Genomic DNA, 20,727 nt, shown 5'->3' with positions numbered 1-20,727 from the left:
ACCCCTGTTCTGTTAACCCTAACCCCTGTTCTGTTAACCCTAACCCCTGTTCTGTTAACCCTAACCCCTGTTCTGTTAACCCTAACCCCTGTTCTGTTAACCATAACCCCTGTTCTGTTAACCATAACCCCTGTTCTGTTAACCATAACCCCTGTTCTGTTATCCATAACCATAACCCAAGGTTCTGATACACAGTCCTAACTACTGTTCTGTTACACCCAGTCCTAACTACTGTTCTGTTACACCCAGTCCTAACTACTGTTCTGTTACACCCAGTCCTAACTACTGTTCTGTTACACCCAGTCCTAACTACTGTTCTGTTTCACCCAGTCCTAACTACTGTTCTGTTTCACCCAGTCCTAACTACTGTTATGTTACACCCCGTCCTAACTACTGTTCTGTTACACCCAGTCCTAACTACTGTTCTGTTACACCCAGTCCTAACTACTGTTCTGTTACACCCAGTCCTAACTACTGTTCTGTTACACCCCGTCCTAACTACTGTTCTGTTACACCCCGTCCTAACTGCTGTTCTGTTTCACCCCGTCCTAACTACTATTCCACTCTCCTTCATAGATCCAGGAGAAAAGTTCTAGGTAGGAAGGACTCTGGAGAGTTAAGTGCCCGGAGCAGTCTGTGTGCCCAAGTCACCCCACCTGGCAACACTATGACTTCTCTGGTGAACCCCAGCACCTCAACCACCCCCACTGGCTCCCAGAAGGCCCCGGGGCCCATCTACCGCAGCCTGAAGAAGTCCAGCACCTCCCACGAGGAGTTTAAACTTTTACTCCTGAAGAAAGGCAGCCGGTCAGATTCCAGCTATCGCATGTCAGCCACAGAGATCCTGAAGAGCCCCATCAGCCCCAATGCCCCTGGAGACCCCCTTGCTGAGAAGCCCCTCTCCCCTCCACCAGGCACGGAGAAGCTCCCCAGCCCCTTCACAGAGGGCTTCTCTCCTAAAGGCCTGTCCACTGCAGCCTGTCCCAGACAGAGCCGATCCCGCATCCCTCCTCCACCCACCAGCAGCCGCTACAGCATCCGCAGCAGGCAGCACCCAGCCCCCATGCAGGCCATCTCAGAGGGCGAGACGGAGAACTCAGACAGGAGCCCTTCCTAACATACAGCACCTTCCACCTTTCAGAAATGTAAAACAGAGGAACATCTTAAAATTTTAGAACACATAGTAGAGAACAACTGGACCAGAATGACTTAGAACATTTGAACTGTGTCAAACTATTTATAATACAGTATGTATTTCTGCTTTTAGATTTTGGTATTGAAGGAAAACCGAGACTTAAGAACAGAATTGAGAGAGAGAAACTTCTGTAGCTATGTTCTATTGACAAAATAAATGCTTTTTAAACTGTTAGGAAAGTAAACCGGAATATGTACTGTGCTATATGAAGGCTGTTTTTATATCAAGGCAACCTTGTGTTGTCGCTCTACAGAAAATACATGGGTATCTTCCATTGTAACCCTTAATCCTTAACCCTTTTATGATATTGCTGGAAAATTCCACATGTATAGAATATATCGGTATAATGAGATTTACAGTATAATATATTCACTTTTCACTAATGGTGTAAAAGTTGTGAAATACCTTAGAGTAACACAGTATGAGTCATAATACCCATAAAGGATGGCAGTCAAACAGGTAAATGGTTCGTTTTTCCATCATTCATTTTTCCCATGGAAACATGTAAAATAAGGGCTGTCTTTCGTGGCCTTATTTCTATTGCAGCATGTTGGATGACTGTCATTCATATTCCATTCACACAGTTCAATGTTACTTCAATAGGTTTAGGATACTACATGATACTCTGATTTTCCCTATACCCATTATGAGGTTGCTACAACCTAGCCTATGTATTAAAGTTTTCAACGTAGGTGTACACAGGCCGAGAGAGAACTTTGAGATGACAGTGACCCATGGACAGACAGTGATGCATTCAATACCACCTTGCACACTCCTGCCTGCATCTAGCTGATCTAGGGTGTAATCATTAGTCCAACATTTGCAAACAAGAGTTTATATTGGACAAATTCATGTATTTTATCCCCGTTTTGTTTACATCCGTTTTAAAGAAACATTTTTCAACAGAATGAATACATCCCTGATCACACATACAGTGCCTTGCGAAAGTATTCGGCCCCCTTGAACTTTGCGACCTTTTGCCACATTTCAGGCTTCAAACATAAAGATATAAAACTGTATTTTTTTGTGAAGAATCAACAACAAGTGGGACACAATCATGAAGTGGAACGACATTTATTGGATATTTCAAACTTTTTTAACAAATCAAAAACTGAAAAATTGGGCGTGCAAAATTATTCATCCCCTTTACTTTCAGTGCAGCAAACTCTCTCCAGAAGTTCAGTGAGGATCTCTGAATGATCCATTGTTGACCTAAATGACTAATGATGATAAATACAATCCACCTGTGTGTAATCAAGTCTCCGTATAAATGCACCTGCACTGTGATAGTCTCAGAGGTCCGTTAAAAGCGCAGAGAGCATCATGAAGAACAAGGAACACACCAGGCAGGTCCGAGATACTGTTGTGAAGAAGTTTAAAGCCGGATTTGGATACAAAAATATTTCCCAAGCTTTAAACATCCCAAGGAGCACTGTGCAAGCGATAATATTGAAATGGAAGGAGTATCAGACCACTGCAAATCTACCAAGACCTGGCCGTCCCTCTAAACTTTCAGCTCATGCAAGGAGAAGACTGATCAGAGATGCAGCCAAGAGGCCCATGATCACTCTGGATAAACTGCAGAGATCTACAGCTGAGGTGGGAGACTCTGTCCATAGGACAACAATCAGTCGTATATTGCACAAATCTGGCCTTTATGGAAGAGTGGCAAGAAGAAAGCCATTTCTTAAAGATATCCATAAAAAGTGTCGTTTAAAGTTTGCCACAAGCCACCTGGGAGACACACCAAACATGTGGAAGAAGGTGCTCTGGTCAGATGAAACCAAAATTGAACTTTTTGGCAACAATGCAAAACGTTATGTTTGGCGTAAAAGCAACACAGCTCATCACCCTGAACACACCATTCCCACTGTCAAACATCGTGGTGGCAGCATCATGGTTTGGGCTTGCTTTTCTTCAGCAGGGACAGGGAAGATGGTTAAAATTGATGGGAAGATGGATGGAGCCAAATACAGGACCATTCTGGAAGAAAACCTGATGGAGTCTGCAAAAGACCTGAGACTGGGACGGAGATTTGTCTTCCAACAAGACAATGATCCAAAACATAAAGCAAAATCTACAATGGAATGGTTCAAAAATAAACATATCCAGGTGTTAGAATGGCCAAGTCAAAGTCCAGACCTGAATCCAATCGAGAATCTGTGGAAAGAACCGAAAACTGCTGTTCACAAATGCTCTCCATCCAACCTCACTGAGCTCGAGCTGTTTTGCAAGGAGGAATGGGAAAAAATGTCAGTCTCTCGATGTGCAAAACTGATAGAGACATACCCCAAGCGACTTACAGCTGTAATCGCAGCAAAAGGTGGCGCTACAAAGTATTAACTGAAGGGGGCTGAATAATTTTGCACGCCCAATTTTTCAGTTTTTGATTTGTTAAAAAAGTTTGAAATATCCAATAAATGTCGTTCCACTTCATGATTGTGTCCCACTTGTTGTTGATTCTTCACAAAAAAATACAGTTTTATATCTTTATGTTTGAAGCCTGAAATGTGGCAAAAGGTCGCAAAGTTCAAGAGGGCTGAATATTTTCGCAAGGCACTGTAAACACAGTTCACTTTCATAGCAGCCACGTTGTATTCATTCTAGCATCTATGCACTCTCCTCCTCTCACCTTTTCCCTTCGCTTGTGGACTTCAAATGAACAACACATCAGCTGTATTTGACCAAGCGAAAAAACCTTTCCAAGCCATACCATGTCATAACCGCTACACACAGCCTACATCGTTGTCCCCATATTAACTAAAGTAACGTCCTAGTCAACTTAGCTCATATAACTAATGTGTTAGCAAACCAGCTACAATTTTTATTTTATTTTATTTTACCTTTATTTAACCAGGTAGGCAAGTTGAGAACAAGTTCTCATTTACAATTGCGACCTGGCCAAGATAAAGCAAAGCAGTTCGACAGATAGAACGACACATGGAGTAAAACAAACATACAGTCAATAATACAGTATAAACAAGTCTATATACAATGTGAGCAAATAAGGTGAGAAGGGAGGTAAAGGCAAAAAAGTTCATGGTGGCAAGGTAAATACAATATAGCAAGTAAAACACTGGAATGGTAGTTTTGCAATGGAAGAATGTGCAAAGTAGAAATAAAAATAATCACGCCGTAACGTTAGTGTTTAGTCAGTAAGCAGTTAGACCGTCGGGGCCCCGGTGGCAATACATTACTAATACCAAAAGCTTACCTTGACTTGAGTTCCAGTGTTGTGTTGGACATTCATAGCATCCCTCTGTTTGAGCTGGGTGTTTGAGTAACTAAACTAGCCAGCTACATTTACTAGCTAAGTGAAACTAAGAACAAATGTATTTCTTGAAAACTGTTCAACTATTGTCTCTCTCTCGGAGACAACTACTCACCACATTTTATGCACTGCAGCGCTAACTAGCTGTAGCTTATGCTTTCAGTACTAGATTCTCTGATCCTTTGATTGGGTGGACAACTTGTCAGTTCATGCTGCATGAGCTCTGATAGGTTGAAGGATGTTCTCCGGAAGTTGTCATAACTGTAAGTCTATGGAAGGGGGTGAGAACTAAGAGCCTCCTAGGTTTTGTATTGAAGTCAATGTACCAAGAGTAGGACCAACGCTAGCTGTCCTCCGGCTACACCATGGTGCTATCCTACAGAGTGCTATTGAGGCTACTGTAGACCATTGCAAAACTGTGTTTTAATCAATTATTTTTCTTGATGGGAATATATTTAGAATAGTTTTATCTAAAAAGGAGAACTTTTTCAATGTTTTACAATTTTTTATATAATTCACTGAAGGCTGTACTGGCGTGATGTTTTGATAACCGTGTAAATCTCTTTAGGACAAGGTGACTTTTGTCAATATATTTGCTTGTATTTATCCCCCCCAAAATGAAATGCTAATTACAATAGCTGCTAATGTGGCTATCATAAAGAACAACAAATGCCTTGATGATCTGGACGAGACAACTGAATCGAGGCAGAGAATCTCTGGATTAACTATTTCATGTTAGCTAAATGTAGTAATGAATACATTGGCTAAATTTGAACTGTCTTGTGCAAGTTTTACATTGACACAATACCTGTTAGCGAAGGTGTCAGCTAGCGGTGATGTGCAAGGATTTGTAGTTTTGCAGGGATTTCTACTTTGATGCTGATTAGCATTTTCTAATCTGAGAGTAAATAAATGTGAATATTGATGAGTATTGATAAGTCACCCTGTCCTAGGGAGATTTACATGGTAATCAAAACGGCACTCCATGGTAAGCCTACACCAAACACAGCCCTTGTTTTAAGCGTTTCTAAAATCCCCTATGGGAAAAATGTATGGTAGAAAACCGATTGGAACCATTTCCCTGTTTGACCACTAGGATGTATGGGTATTATGACACTGCCACTGTGGGACTCTAAGTCAATGGCATATGTCTTGCTTTTTAATAAATATTACTCCTCTACTATAAATCTAATAAATAGTAGCCTAGTCCACATTTCCTCTGGTTCAGCAGAATACAGTACTACTGTAGTACAATATATATATATAATATGTGTATGTATTTATATATATCACACACGTGTATATATATATATAATATATGTGTATGTATATGTGTGTATATATATACATATATATATATATATATGTGTATGTATATGTGTGTATATATACATACAAACATATATACATATACATACATATATAAATAAATAAATCACATTTATTTATATAGCCCTTCGTACATCAGCTGATATCTCAAAGTGCTGTACAGAAACCCAGCATAAAACCCCAAACAGCAAGCAATGCAGGTGTAGAAGCACGGTGGCTAGGAAAAACTCCCTAGAAAGGCCAAAACCTAGGAAGAAACCTAGAGAGGAACCAGGCTATGTGGGGTGGCCAGTCCTCTTCTGGCTGTGCCGGGTGGAGATTATAACAGAACATGGCCAAGATGTTGAAATGTTCATAAATGACCAGCATGGTCGAATAATAATAAGGCAGAACAGTTGAAACTGGAGCAGCGGCACGGTCAGGTGGACTGGGGACAGCAAGGAGTCATCATGTCAGGTAGTCCTGGGGCATGGTCCTAGGGCTCAGGTCCTCTGAGAGAGAGAAAGAAAGAGAGAAGGAGAGAATTAGAGAACGCACACTTAGATTCACACAGGACACCGAATAGGGCAGGAGAAGTACTCCAGATATAACAAACTGACCCTAGCCCCCCGACACATAAACTACTGCAGCATAAATACTGGAGGCTGAGACAGGAGGGGTCAGGAGACACTGTGGCCCCATCCGAGGACACCCCCAGACAGGGCCAAACAGGAAGGATATAACCCCACCCACTTTGCCAAAGCACAGCCCCCACACCACTAGAGGGATATCTTCAACCACCAATTTACCATCCTGAGACAAGGCCGAGTATAGCCCACAAAGATCTCCGCCATGGCACAACCCAAGGGGGGGCGCCAACCCAGACAGGATGACCACATCAGTGAATCAACCCACTCAGGTGACGCACCCCTTCCAGGGACGGCATGAGAGAGCCCCAGTAAGCCAGTGACTCAGCCCCTGTAATAGGGTTAGAGGCAGAGAATCCCAGTGGAAAGAGGGGACCCCGGCCAGGCAGAGACGGCAAGGGCGGTTCGTTGCTCCAGAGCCTTTCCGTTCACCCTCCCACTCCTGGGCCAGACTATACTCAATCATATGACCCACTGAAGAGATGAGTCTTCAGTAAAGACTTAAAGGTTGAGACCGAGTTTGCGTCTCTGACATGGGTAGGCAGACCGTTCCATAAAAATGGAGCTCTATAGGAGAAAGCCCTGCCTCCAGCTGTTTGCTTAGAAATTCTAGGGACAATTAGGAGGCCTGCGTCTTGTGACCGTAGCGTACGTGTAGGTATGTACGGCAGGACCAAATCAGAGAGATAGGTAGGAGCAAGCCCATGTAATGCTTTGTAGGTTAGCAGTACAACCTTGAAATTAGCACTTGCTTTGACAGGAAGCCAGTGTAGGGAGATTAGCACTGGAGTAATATGATCAAATTTTTTGGTTCTAGTCAGGATTCTAGCAGCCGTATTTTGCACTAACTGAAGTTTATTTAGTGCTTTATCCGGGTAGCCGGAAAGTAGAGCATTGCAGTAGTCTAACCTAGAAGTGACAAAAGCATGGATTAATTTTTCTGCATCATTTTTGGACAGAAAGTTTCTGATTTTTGCAATGTTACTCAGATGGAAAAAAGCTGTCCTTGAAATGGTCTTGATATGTTCTTCAAAAGAGAGATCAGGGTCCAGAGTAACGCCGAGGTCCTTCACAGTTTTATTTGAGACGACTGTACAACCATTAAAATTAATTGTCAGATTCAACAGAAGATCTCTTTGTTTCTTGGGACCTAGAACAAGCATCTCTGTTTTGTCCGAGTTTAAAAGTAGAAAGTTTGCAGCCATCCACTTCCTTATGTCTGAAACACATGCTTCTAGCAAGGGCAATTTGGGGGCTTCACCATGTTTCATTGAAATGTACAGCTGTGTGTCATCCGCATAGCAGTGAAAGTTAACATTATGTTTTCGAATAACATCCCCAAGAGGTAAAATATATAGTGAAAACAATAGTGGTCCTAAAACGGAACCTTGAGGAACACCGACATTTACAGTTGATTTGTCAGAGGACAAACCATTCACAGAGACAAACTGATATCTTTCCGACAGATAAGATCTAAACCAGGCCAGAACTTGTCTGTGTAGACCAATTTGGGTTTCCAATCTCTCCAAAAGAATGTGGTGATCGATGGTATCAAAAGCAGCACTAAGGTCTAGGAGCACGAGGACAGATGCAGAGCCTCGGTCCGATGCCATTAAAATGGCATTTACCACCTTCACAAGTGCTGTCTCAGTGCTATGATGGGGTCTAAAACCAGACTGAAGCATTTCGTATACATTGTTTGTCTTCAGGAAGGCAGTGAGTTGCTGCGCAACAGCCTTTTCTAAAAATGTTGAGAGGAATGGAAGATTCGATATAGGCCGATAGTTTTTTATATTTTCTGGGTCAAGGTTTGGCTTTTTCAAGAGAGGCTTTATTACTGCCACTTTTAGTGAGTTTGGTACACATCCGGTGGATAGAGAGCCGTTTATTATGTTCAACATAGGAGGGCCAAGCACAGGAAGCAGCTCTTTCAGTAGTTTAGTTGGAATAGGGTCCAGTATGCAGCTTGAAGGTTTAGAGGCCATGATTATTTTCATCATTGTGTCAAGAGATATAGTACTAAAACACTTGAGCGTCTCTCTTGATCCTAGGTCCTGGCAGAGTTGTGCAGACTCAGGACAACTGAGCTTTGAAGGAATACGCAGATTTAAAGAGGAGTCCGTAATTTGCTTTATAATAATCATAATCTTTTCCTCAAAGAAGTTCATGAATTTATCACCGCTAAAGTGAAAGTCATTCTCTCTCTGGGAATGCTGCTTTTTAGTTAGCTTTGCGACAGTATCAAAAAGGAATTTCGGATTGTTCTTATTTTCCTCAATTAAGTTAGAAAAATAGGATGATCGAGCAGCAGTAAGGGCTCTTCGGTACTGCACAGTACTGTCTTTCCAAGCTAGTCGGAAGACTTCCAGTTTGGTGTGGCGCCATTTCCGTTCCAATTTTCTGGAAGCTTGCTTCAGAGCTCGGGTATTTTCTGTGTACCAGGGAGCTAGTTTCTTATGAGAAATGTTTTTAGTTTTTAGGGGTGCAACTGCATCTAGGGTATTGCGCAAGGTTAAATTGAGTTCCTCAGTTAGGTGGTTAACTGATTTTTGTCCTCTGGCGTCCTTGGGTAGACAGAGGGAATCTGGAAGGACATCAAGGAATCTTTGTGTTGTCTGTGAATTTATAGCACGACTTTTGATGTTCCTTGGTTGGGGTCTGAGCAGATTATTTGTTGCAATTGCAAACGTAATAAAATGGTGGCCTGATAGTCCAGGATTATGAGGAAAAACATTAAGATCCACAACATTTATTCCATGGGACAAAACTAGGTCCAGAGTATGACTGTGACAGTGAGTGGGTCCAGAGACATGTTGGACAAAACCCACTGAGTCGATGATGGCTCCGAAAGCCTTTTGGAGTGGGTCTGTGGACTTTTCCATGTGAATATTAAAGTCACCAAAGATTAGAATATTATCTGCTATGACTACAAGGTCCGATAGGAATTCAGGGAACTCAGTGAGGAACGCTGTATATGGCCCAGGAGGCCTGTAAACAGTAGCTATAAAAAGTGATTGAGTAGACTGCATAGATTTCATGACTAGAAGCTCAAAAGACGAAAAAGTCTTTTTTTTTTTGTAAATTTAAATTTGCTATCGTAAATGTTAGCAACACCTCCGTCTTTGCGGGATGCACGGGGGATATGGTCACTAGTGTAGCCAGGAGGTGAGGCCTCATTTAACACAGTAAATTCATCAGGCTTAAGCCGTGTTTCAGTCAGGCCAATCACATCAAGATTATGATCAGTGATTAGTTCATTGACTATAATTGCCTTTGAAGTAAGGGATCTAACATTAAGTAGCCCTATTTTGAGATGTGAGGTATCATGATCTCTTTCAATAATGACAGGAATGGAGGTGGTCTTTATCCTAGTGAGATTGCTAAGGCGAACACCGCCATGTTTAGTTTTGCCCAACCTAGGTCGAGGCACAGACACGGTCTCAATGGTGATAGCTGAGCTGACTACAAAGCATTACATGGGCTTGCTCCTACCTATCTCTCTGATATGGTCCTGCCGTACATACCTACACGTACGCTACGGTCACAAGACGCAGGCCTCCTAATTGTCCCTAGAATTTCTAAGCAAACAGCTGGAGGCAGGGCTTTCTCCTATAGAGCTCCATTTTTATGGAACGGTCTGCCTACCCATGTCAGAGACGCAAACTCGGTCTCAACCTTTAAGTCTCTACTGAAGACTCATCTCTTCAGTGGGTCATATGATTGAGTATAGTCTGGCCCAGGAGTGGGAGGGTGAACGGAAAGGCTCTGGAGCAACGAACCGCCCTTGCTGTCTCTGCCTGGCCGGTTCCCCTCTTTCCACTGGGATTCTCTGCCTCTAACCCTATTACAGGGGCTGAGTCACTGGCTTACTGGGGCTCTCTCATGCCGTCCCTGGAGGGGGTGCGTCACCTGAGTGGGTTAAGTCACTGATGGGGTGGAAAGACCTTGGATCATTGTTACTCTAACTTCCGCGACGCATATAAGGCCCTGCCCCGCCCCCCTTTCGGAAAAGCCGACCACGACTCCATTTTGTTGATCCCTGCCTACAGACAGAAACTAAAACAAGAGGCTCCCACGCTGAGGTCTGTCCAACGCTGGTCCGACCAAGCTGACTCCACACTCCAAGACTGCTTCCACCACGTGGACTGGGACATGTTTCGTATTGCGTCAGACAACAACATTGACGAATACGCTAATTCAGTGTGCGAGTTCATTAGAACGTGCGTTGAAGATGTCGTTCCAATAGCAACGATTAAAACATTCCCTAACCAGAAACCGTGGATTGATGGCAGCATTCGCGTGAAACTGAAAGCGCGAACCACTGCTTTTAATCAGGGCAAGGTGTCTGGTAACATGACCGAATACAAACAGTGCAGCTATTCCCTCCGCAAGGCTATCAAAAAAGCTAAGCGTCAGTACAGAGACAAAGTAGAATCTCAATTCAACGGCTCAGACACAAGAGGCATGTGGCAGGGTCTACAGTCAATCACGGACTACAGGAAGAAATCCAGCCCAGTCACGGACCAGGATGTCCTGCTCCCAGGCAGACTAAATAACTTTTTTGCCCGCTTTGAGGACAATACAGTGCCACTGACACGGCCTGCAACGAAAACATGTGGTCTCTCCTTCACTGCAGCCGAGGTGAGTAAGACATTTAAACGTGTTAACCCTCGCAAGGCTGCAGGCCCAGACGGCATCCCCAGCCGCGCCCTCAGAGCATGCGCAGACCAGCTGGCCGGTGTGTTTACGGACATATTCAATCAATCCCTATACCAGTCTGCTGTTCCCACATACTTCAAGAGGGCCACCATTGTTCCTGTTCCCAAGAAAGCTAAGGTAACTGAGCTAAACGACTACCGCCCCGTAGCACTCACTTCCGTCATCATGAAGTGCTTTGAGAGACTAGTCAAGGACCATATCACCTCCACCCTACCTGACACCCTAGACCCACTCCAATTTGCTTACCGCCCAAATAGGTCCACAGACGATGCAATCTCAACCACACTGCACACCGCCCTAACCCATCTGGACAAGAGGAATACCTATGTGAGAATGCTGTTCATTGACTACAGCTCGGCATTCAACACCATAGTACCCTCCAAGCTCGTCATCAAGCTCGAGACCCTGGGTCTCGACCCCGCCCTGTGCAACTGGGTACTGGACTTCCTGACGGGCCGCCCCCAGGTGGTGAGGGTAGGCAACAACATCTCCTCCCCGCTGATCCTCAACACTGGGGCCCCACAAGGGTGCGTTCTGAGCCCTCTCCTGTACTCCCTGTTCACCCACGACTGCGTGGCCACGCATGCCTCCAACGCAATCATCAAGTTTGCGGACGACACAACAGTGGTAGGCTTGATTACCAACAACGACGAGACGGCCTACAGGGAGGAGGTGAGGGCCCTCGGAGTGTGGTGTCAGGAAAATAACCTCACACTCAACGTCAACAAAACTAAGGAGATTATTGTGGACTTCAGGAAACAGCAGAGGGAACACCCCCCTATCCACATCGATGGAACAGTAGTGGAGAGGGTAGCAAGTTTTAAGTTCCTCGGCATACACATCACAGACAAACTGAATTGGTCCACTCACACAGACAGCATTGTGAAGAAGGCGCAGCAGCGCCTCTTCAACCTCAGGAGGCTGAAGAAATTCGGCTTGTCACCAAAAGCACTCACAAACTTCTACAGATGCACAATCGAGAGCATCCTGGCGGGCTGTATCACCGCCTGGTACGGCAACTGCTCCGCCCACAACCGTAAGGCTCTCCAGAGGGTAGTGAGGTCTGCACAACGCATCACCGGGGGAAAACTACCTGCCCTCCAGGACACCTACACCACCCGATGTCACAGGAAGGCCATAAAGATCATCAAGGACATCAATCACCCGAGCCACTGCCTGTTCACCCCGCTATCATCCAGAAGGCGAGGTCAGTACAGGTGCATCAAAGCTGGGACCGAGAGACTGAAAAACAGCTTCTATCTCAAGGCCATCAGACTGTTAAACAGCCACCACTAACATTGAGTGGCTGCTGCCAACACACTGACACTGACTCAACTCCAGCCACTTTAATAATGGGAATTGATGGGAAATGATGTAAATATATCACTAGCCACTTTAAACAATGCTACCTTATATAATGTTACTTACCCTACATTATTCATCTCATATGCATACGTATATACTGTACTCTATATCATCGACTGTATCCTTATGTAATACATGTATCACCAGCCACTTTAACTATGCCACTTTGTTTACATACTCATCTCATATGTACAGTGCCTTGCGAAAGTATTCTGCCCCCTTGAACTTTGCGACCTTTTGCCACATTTCAGGCTTCAAACATAAAGATATAAAACTGTATTTTTTTGTGAAGAATCAACAACAAGTGGGACACAATCATGAAGTGGAACGACATTTATTGGATATTTCAAACTTTTTTAACAATCAAAAACTGAAAAATTGGGCGTGCAAAATTATTCAGCCCCCTTAAGTTAATACTTTGTAGCGCCACCTTTTGCTGCGATTACAGCTGTAAGTCGCTTGGGGTATGTCTCTATCAGTTTTGCACATCGAGAGACTGAATTTTTTTCCCATTCCTCCTTGCAAAACAGCTCGAGCTCAGTGAGGTTGGATGGAGAACATTTGTGAACAGCAGTTTTCAGTTCTTTCCACAGATTCTCGATTGGATTCAGGTCTGGACTTTGACTTGGCCATTCTAACACCTGGATATGTTTATTTTTGAACCATTCCATTGTAGATTTTGCTTTATGTTTTGGATCATTGTCTTGTTGGAAGACAAATCTCCGTCCCAGTCTCAGGTCTTTTGCAGACTCCATCAGGTTTTCTTCCAGAATGGTCCTGTATTTGGCACCATCCATCTTCCCATCAATTTTAACCATCTTCCCTGTCCCTGCTGAAGAAAAGCAGGCCCAAACCATGATGCTGCCACCACCATGTTTGACAGTGGGGATGGTGTGTTCAGCTGTGTTGCTTTTACGCCAAACATAACGTTTTGCATTGTTGCCAAAAAAATCAATTTTGGTTTCTTCTGACCAGAGCACCTTCTTCCACATGTTTGGTGTGTCTCCCAGGTGGCTTGTGGCAAACTTTAAACAACACTTTTTATGGATATCTTTAAGAAATGGCTTTCTTCTTGCCACTCTTCCATAAAGGCCAGTCTTGTGCAATATACGACTGATTGTTGTCCTATGGACAGAGTCTCCCACCTCAGCTGTAGATCTCTGCAGTTCATCCAGAGTGATCATGGGCCTCTTGGCTGCATCTCTGATCAGTCTTCTCCTTGTATGAGCTAAAAGTTTAGAGGGACGGCCAGGTCTTGGTAGATTTGCAGTGGTCTGATACTCCTTCCATTTTGTCATGTACTGTCATGTTGTGTCTTGTCTCTGTCCTTTCCCTTCACCCTGTCTCCCTCTGCTGGTCGTTGTTAGGTTACCTTTTCTCCCCCGCTTTCCCCCAGCTGTTCCTTGTCTCCTCTTGACTACCTCGTCACCCCTTCTCCCACCTGTTCCCCTTTTCCCTCTGATTAGTCCCCTATATCTCTCTCTGTTTTTGTTCCTGTCCTTGTCGGATTCTTGTTTGTTGTGTTTCATGCCTGAACCAGACTGTCGTCATGTTTGCTGTAACCTTGTCTTGTCCTGTCGGAATCTGCCGGTCCGTCTGAGCCTACCTATGTTTGGTAATTAAAGAAGCTCTGTTTAAGTTAATTCGCTTTTGGGTCCTCATTCACTCACCGTAACAGAAGAATCCGACCAAGAATGGACCCAGCGACTTCGGATCCTCTCCACTCAGCCGTCGGGATCCAGGGAGCGATGCTAGGCAGACACGAGCAGGAAGTGTCTGCTGCTCGACATGCCGTTGAGACCCTGGCCACCCAAGTCTCCAACCTCACAGAACAGGTTCACCATCTCCGCCTCGATCCACCGGCCACTTCCAGGGCTTTCGAATCTCCGGAGCCCAGAATCAATAACCCGCCGTGTTACTCTGGGGAGCCCACTGAATGCCGCTCGTTCCTCACCCAGTGTGATATTGTGTTTTCTCTCCAGCCCAACACTTACTCCAGGAGCACTGCTCGTGTCGCCTACGTCATATCTCTCCTTATTGGACGGGCTCGTGAGTGGGGCACGGCAATCTGGGAGGCAAGGGCTGAGTGTACTAACCAGTATCAGGACTTTAAGGAGGAGATGATACGGGTTTTTGATCGATCTGTTTTTGGGGAGGAGGCTTCCAGGGCCCTGTCTTCCCTATGTCAAGGCAATCGATCCATAACAGACTACTCTATTGAGTTTCGCACTCTTGCTGTCTCCAGTGGCTGGAACGAGCCGGCCTTGCTCGCTCGTCTTCTGGAGGGTCTCCGCGCAGAGGTAAAGGATGAGATTCTCTCCCGGGAGGTTCCTTCCAGCGTGGATTCCTTGATTGAACTCGCTATTCGCATTGAGCGACGGGTTGATCTTCGTCACCGAGCTCGTGGAAAGGAGCTCGCGCTCTCCGTCGCCCCCCTCTCCGCATCACTACCATCTTCCTCTGCCGGCTCGGGTGCTGAGCCCATGCAGCTGGGAGGTATCCGCATCTCGACTAAGGAGAGGGAACGGAGAATCACCAACCGCCTCTGTCTCTATTGCGGTTCTGCTGGTCATTTTGTCACTTCATGTCCAGTAAAAGGCCAGAGCTCGTCAGTAAGCGGAGGGCTACTGGTGAGCGCTACTACTCCTGTCTCTCCTTCAAGATCCTGCACTACCTTGTCGGTCCATCTACGCTGGACCGGTTCGTCAGCTTCCTGCAGTGCCTTAATAGACTCTGGGGCGGAGGGCTGTTTTATGGACGAGACCTGGGCTCGGGAACATGACATTCCCCTCAGACAGTTAAAGGAGCCCACGGCCTTGTTCGCCCTGGATGGTAGTCCTCTCCCCAGGATTCAGCGTGAGACGCTACCTTTAACCCTCACTGTTTCTGGTAATCATAGCGAAACCATTTCTTTTTTAATTTTTCGTTCACCTTTTACACCTGTTGTTTTGGGCCATCCCTGGCTAGTTTGTCATAATCCTTCCATTAATTGGTCTAGTAATTCTATCCTCTCCTGGAACGTCTCTTGTCATGTGAAATGTTTAATGTCTGCTATCCCTCCTGTTTCCTCTGTCTCTTCTTCACAGGAGGAGCCTGGTGATTTGACAGGGGTGCCGGAGGAATATCACGATCTGCGCACGGTGTTCAGTCGGTCCAGGGCCACCTCTCTTCCTCCACACCGGTCGTATGATTGTAGTATTGATCTCCTTCCGGGAACCACCCCCCCCCGGGGTAGACTATACTCTCTGTCGGCTCCCGAACGTAAGGCTCTCGAAGATTATTTGTCTGTAGCTCTTGACGCCGGTACCATAGTCCCCTCCTCCTCTCCCGCCGGAGCGGGGTTTTTTTTTGTCAAGAAGAAGGACGGGTCTCTGCGCCCCTGCATAGATTATCGAGGGCTGAATGACATAACAGTGAAGAATCGTTATCCGCTTCCTCTTATGTCTTCAGCCTTCGAGATCCTGCAGGGAGCCAGGTTTTTCACTAAGTTGGACCTTCGTAACGCTTACCATCTCGTGCGCATCAGGGAGGGGGACGAGTGGAAGACGGCGTTTAACACTCCGTTAGGGCACTTTGAATACCGGGTTCTTCCTTTCGGCCTCGCTAACGCTCCAGCTGTCTTTCAGGCATTAGTCAATGATGTCCTGAGAGACATGCTGAACATCTTCGTTTTCGTTTACCTTGAGGATATCCTGATTTTTTCACCGTCACTCCAGATTCATGTTCAGCACGTTCGACGTGTCCTCCAGCGCCTTTTAGAGAATTGTCTTTTTGTGAAGGCTGAGAAGTGCACTTTTCATGCCTCCTCCGTCACATTTCTCGGTTCTGTTATTTCCGCTGAAGGCATTAAGATGGATCCCGCTAAGGTCCAAGCTGTCATTGATTGGCCCGTCCCTAAGTCACGCGTCGAGCTGCAGCGCTTTCTCGGCTTCGCGAACTTCTATCGTCGTTTCATCCGTAATTTCGGTCAGGTGGCAGCTCCTCTCACAGCCCTTACTTCTGTCAAGACGTGCTTTAAGTGGTCCGTTTCCGCCCAGGGAGCTTTTGATCTCCTCAAGAATCGTTTTACATCCGCTCCTATCCTTGTTACACCTGACGTCTCTAGACAGTTCGTTGTCGAGGTTGACGCGTCAGAGGTGGGCGTGGGAGCCATTCTTTCTCAGCGCTCCCTCTCTGACGACAAGGTCCACCCATGCGCGTATTTTTCTCATCGCCTGTCGCCGTCGGAACGTAACTATGATGTGGGTAACCGCGAACTGCTCGCCATCCGGTTAGCCCTAGGCGAATGGCGACAGTGGTTGGAGGGGGCGACCGTTCCTTTTGTCGTTTGGACTGACCATAGGAACCTTGAGTACATCCGTTCTGCCAAACGACTTAATGCGCGTCAGGCGCGTTGGGCGCTGTTTTTCGCTCGTTTCGAGTTCGTGATTTCTTATCGTCCGGGCTCTAAGAACACCAAGCCTGATGCTTTGTCTCGTCTCTTCAGTTCTTCAGTAGCCTCCACTGACCCCGAGGGGATTCTCCCTGAGGGGCGTGTTGTCGGGTTGACTGTCTGGGGAATTGAGAGGCAGGTAAAGCAAGCGCTCACTCACACTCCGTCGCCGCGCGCTTGTCCTAGGAACCTTCTTTTCGTTCCCGTTCCTACTCGTCTGGCCGTTCTTCAGTGGGCTCACTCTGCCAAGTTAGCCGGCCACCCTGGCGTTCGGGGTACGCTTGCTTCCATTCGCCAGCGTTTTTGGTGGCCCACCCGGGAGCATGACACGCGTCGTTTCGTGGCTGCTTGTTCGGTCTGCGCGCAGACTAAGTCCGGTAACTCTCCTCCTGCCGGCCGTCTCAGGCCGCTTCCTATTCCCTCTCGACCGTGGTCTCACATCGCCTTAGATTTTGTCACCGGACTGCCTTCGTCAGCGGGGAAGACTGTTATTCTTACGGTTGTCGATAGGTTCTCTAAGGCGGCTCATTTCATTCCCCTTGCTAAGCTTCCTTCTGCTAAAGAGACGGCACAAATCATCATCGAGAATGTTTTCAGAATTCATGGCCTTCCGTCAGACGTCGTTTCGGACAGAGGTCCGCAATTCACGTCTCAATTTTGGAGGGAGTTTTGCCGTTTGATTGGGGCTTCCGTCAGTCTCTCTTCCGGCTTTCACCCCCAGTCTAACGGTCAAGCAGAACGGGCCAATCAGACTATTGGTCGCATCTTACGCAGTCTTTCTTTTCGCAACCCTGCGTCTTGGTCAGAACAGCTCCCCTGGGCAGAATACGCCCACAACTCGCTTCCTTCGTCTGCGACCGGGCTATCTCCTTTTCAGAGTAGCCTCGGGTACCAGCCTCCGCTGTTCTCATCTCAGTTCGCCGAGTCCAGCGTCCCCTCCGCTCAGGCTTTTGTCCAACGTTGCGAGCGCACCTGGAAGAGGGTCAGGTCTGCACTTTGCCGTTATAGGACGCAGACTGTGAGGGCTGCTAATAAGCGTAGAACTAAGAGTCCTAGATATTGTCGCGGTCAGAGAGTTTGGCTCTCCACTCAGAACCTTCCCCTTAAGACGGCTTCTCGCAAGTTGACCCCGCGGTTCATTGGTCCGTTCCGTATTTCTCGGGTCATTAATCCTGTCGCAGTTCGACTTCTTCTTCCGCGTTACCTTCGTCGCGTCCACCCGGTCTTCCATGTCTCCTGCATCAAGCCCGTCCTTCGCGCCCCCGCTCGTCTCCCCCCCCCCCCCCCCCATCCTTGTCGAGGGCGCACCCATCTACAGGGTCCGTAGAATTTTGGACATGCGTCCTCGGGGCCGGGGTCACCAGTACCTCGTAGATTGGGAGGGGTACGGTCCTGAGGAGAGGAGTTGGGTTCCCTCTCGGGACGTGCTGGACCGTGCGCTGATCGAGGATTTCCTCCGTTGCCGCCAGGTTTCCTCCTCGAGTGCGCCAGGAGGCGCTCGGTGAGTGGGGGGGTACTGTCATGTACTGTCATGTTGTGTCTTGTCTCTGTCCTTTCCCTTCACCCTGTCTCCCTCTGCTGGTCGTTGTTAGGTTACCTTTTCTCCCCCGCTTTCCCCCAGCTGTTCCTTGTCTCCTCTTGACTACCTCGTCACCCCTTCTCCCACCTGTTCCCCTTTTCCCTCTGATTAGTCCCCTATATCTCTCTCTGTTTTTGTTCCTGTCCTTGTCGGATTCTTGTTTGTTGTGTTTCATGCCTGAACCAGACTGTCGTCATGTTTGCTGTAACCTTGTCTTGTCCTGTCGGAATCTGCCGGTCCGTCTGAGCCTACCTATGTTTGGTAATTAAAGAAGCTCTGTTTAAGTTAATTCGCTTTTGGGTCCTCATTCACTCACCGTAACACATTTCAATATTATCGCTTGCACAGTGCTCCTTGGGATGTTTAAAGCTTGGGAAATCTTTTTGTATCCAAATCCGGCTTTAAACTTCTTCACAACAGTATCTCGGACCTGCCTGGTGTGTTCCTTGTTCTTCATGATGCTCTCTGCGCTTTTAACGGACCTCTGAGACTATCACAGTGCAGGTGCTATTATACAGAGACTTGATTACACACAGGTGGATTGTTTTTTTCATCATTAGTCATTTAGGTCAACATTGGATAATTCAGAGATCCTCACTGAACTTCTGGAGAGAGTTTGCTGCACTGAAAGTAAAGGGGCTGAATAATTTTGCACGCCCAATTTTTCAGTTTTTGATTTGTTAAAAAAGTTTGAAATATCCAATAAATGTCGTTCCACTTCATGATTGTGTCCCACTTGTTGTTGATTGTTCACAAAAAAATACAGTTTTATATCTTTATGTTTGAAGCCTGAAATGTGGCAAAAGGTCGCAAAGTTCTGAGTCTGCAAAAGACCTGAGACTGGGACGGAGATTTGTCTTCCAACAAGACAATGATCCAAAACATAAAGCAAAATCTACAATGGAATGGTTCAAAAATAAACATATCTAGGTGTTAGAATGGCCAAGTCAAAGTCCAGACCTGAATCCAATCGAGAATCTGTGGAAAGAACTGAAAACTGCTGTTCACAAATGCTCTCCATCCAACCTCACTGAGCTCGAGCTGTTTTGCAAGGAGGAATGGGAAAAAATGTCAGTCTCTCGATGTGCAAAACTGATAGAGACATACCCCAAGCGACTTACAGCTGTAATCGCAGCAAAAGGTGGCGCTACAAAGTATTAACTTAAGGGGGCTGAATAATTTTGCACACCCAATTTTTCAGTTTTTGCTTTGTTAAAAAAGTTTGAAATATCCAATAAATGTCGTTCCACTTCATGATTGTGTCCCACTTGTTGTTGATTCTTCACAAAAAAATACAGTTTTATATCTTTATGTTTGAAGCCTGAAATGTGGCAAAAGGTCGCAAAGTTCAAGGGGGCCGAATACTTTCGCAAGGCACTGTATGTATATACGCGTATATATACATACATATATACATACATATATATATATATATATATATATATATATATATATACATACATACATATTCACATCAGAACAGTCTCAATTTGTCAAGGCATGGACTCTACAAGGTGTTGAAAGCGTTCCACAGGGATGCATGTCCATGTTGACTACAATGCTTCGCGTAGTTAAGTTGACTGGATGTCCATTGGACCATTCTTGATACACACAGGAGACTGTTGAGTGTGAAAAACCCACCAGCGTTGCAGTTCTTGACACACTCAAACTGGTGAACCTGGTACCAACTGCCAAACCTCGTTCAAAGGCACTTAAATATTTAGTCTTGCCCATTCACCATCTGAATGGCACACAATCCATGTCTCAATTGTCTCAGGCTAAAGAAGGATTCCCCTTCATCTACATTGAGGTGAATGTGACATCAATACGTTTTTTTTAACCTGGATTCAGCTAGTCAGTGTCATAGGAAGAGCAGGTGTTTCTAATGTTTTGTACACTCCGTTTATATTTTAGTTACATTAATACAGTGCCTTAAGTATTCAGACTCCTTGACTTTTTCCACATAATTGTTAGGTTACAGCCTTATTCTAAAATGTATTAAATCGGTTTTTTTCTCAATCTACACACAATACTCCATAATGACATCACAATACTCCATAATGACAAAGAAATATTAGCTAATTTATATACACTGAGTGCACAATTATTAGGCAAATTGTATTCCTCAGGAAAAGTTTTATTGTTGAACAAACACAATGCTCTCAGTCAATACAAAATGTTATTAAACCTCAAACCTGAATGTTTAACAAT

General features: G+C 45.6%; 1 protein-coding gene across 2 annotated transcripts in view; it reads left to right on the top strand.

Annotated features, from left to right (window-relative positions):
* LOC139411553 (actin remodeling regulator NHS-like) overlaps positions 1-5,662 on the top strand; it is a 100,581-nt gene extending 94,919 nt beyond the window's left edge. For both annotated transcript variants that reach the window (XM_071158085.1, XM_071158175.1), the window contains one exon: positions 577-5,662. In XM_071158085.1, coding sequence (XP_071014186.1) covers positions 577-1,117 — 541 coding nt within the window. In that variant the 3' untranslated portion in view covers positions 1,118-5,662. The remainder of the gene's footprint in view (positions 1-576) is intronic.
* The last annotated feature ends 15,065 nt before the right edge of the window (positions 5,663-20,727 follow it).

Source organism: Oncorhynchus clarkii, chromosome 1 (genome assembly GCF_045791955.1).
Source record: "Oncorhynchus clarkii lewisi isolate Uvic-CL-2024 chromosome 1, UVic_Ocla_1.0, whole genome shotgun sequence".
NCBI lineage: Eukaryota > Metazoa > Chordata > Actinopteri > Salmoniformes > Salmonidae > Oncorhynchus > Oncorhynchus clarkii.
This window is presented reverse-complemented; position numbering and strand designations above follow the sequence as displayed.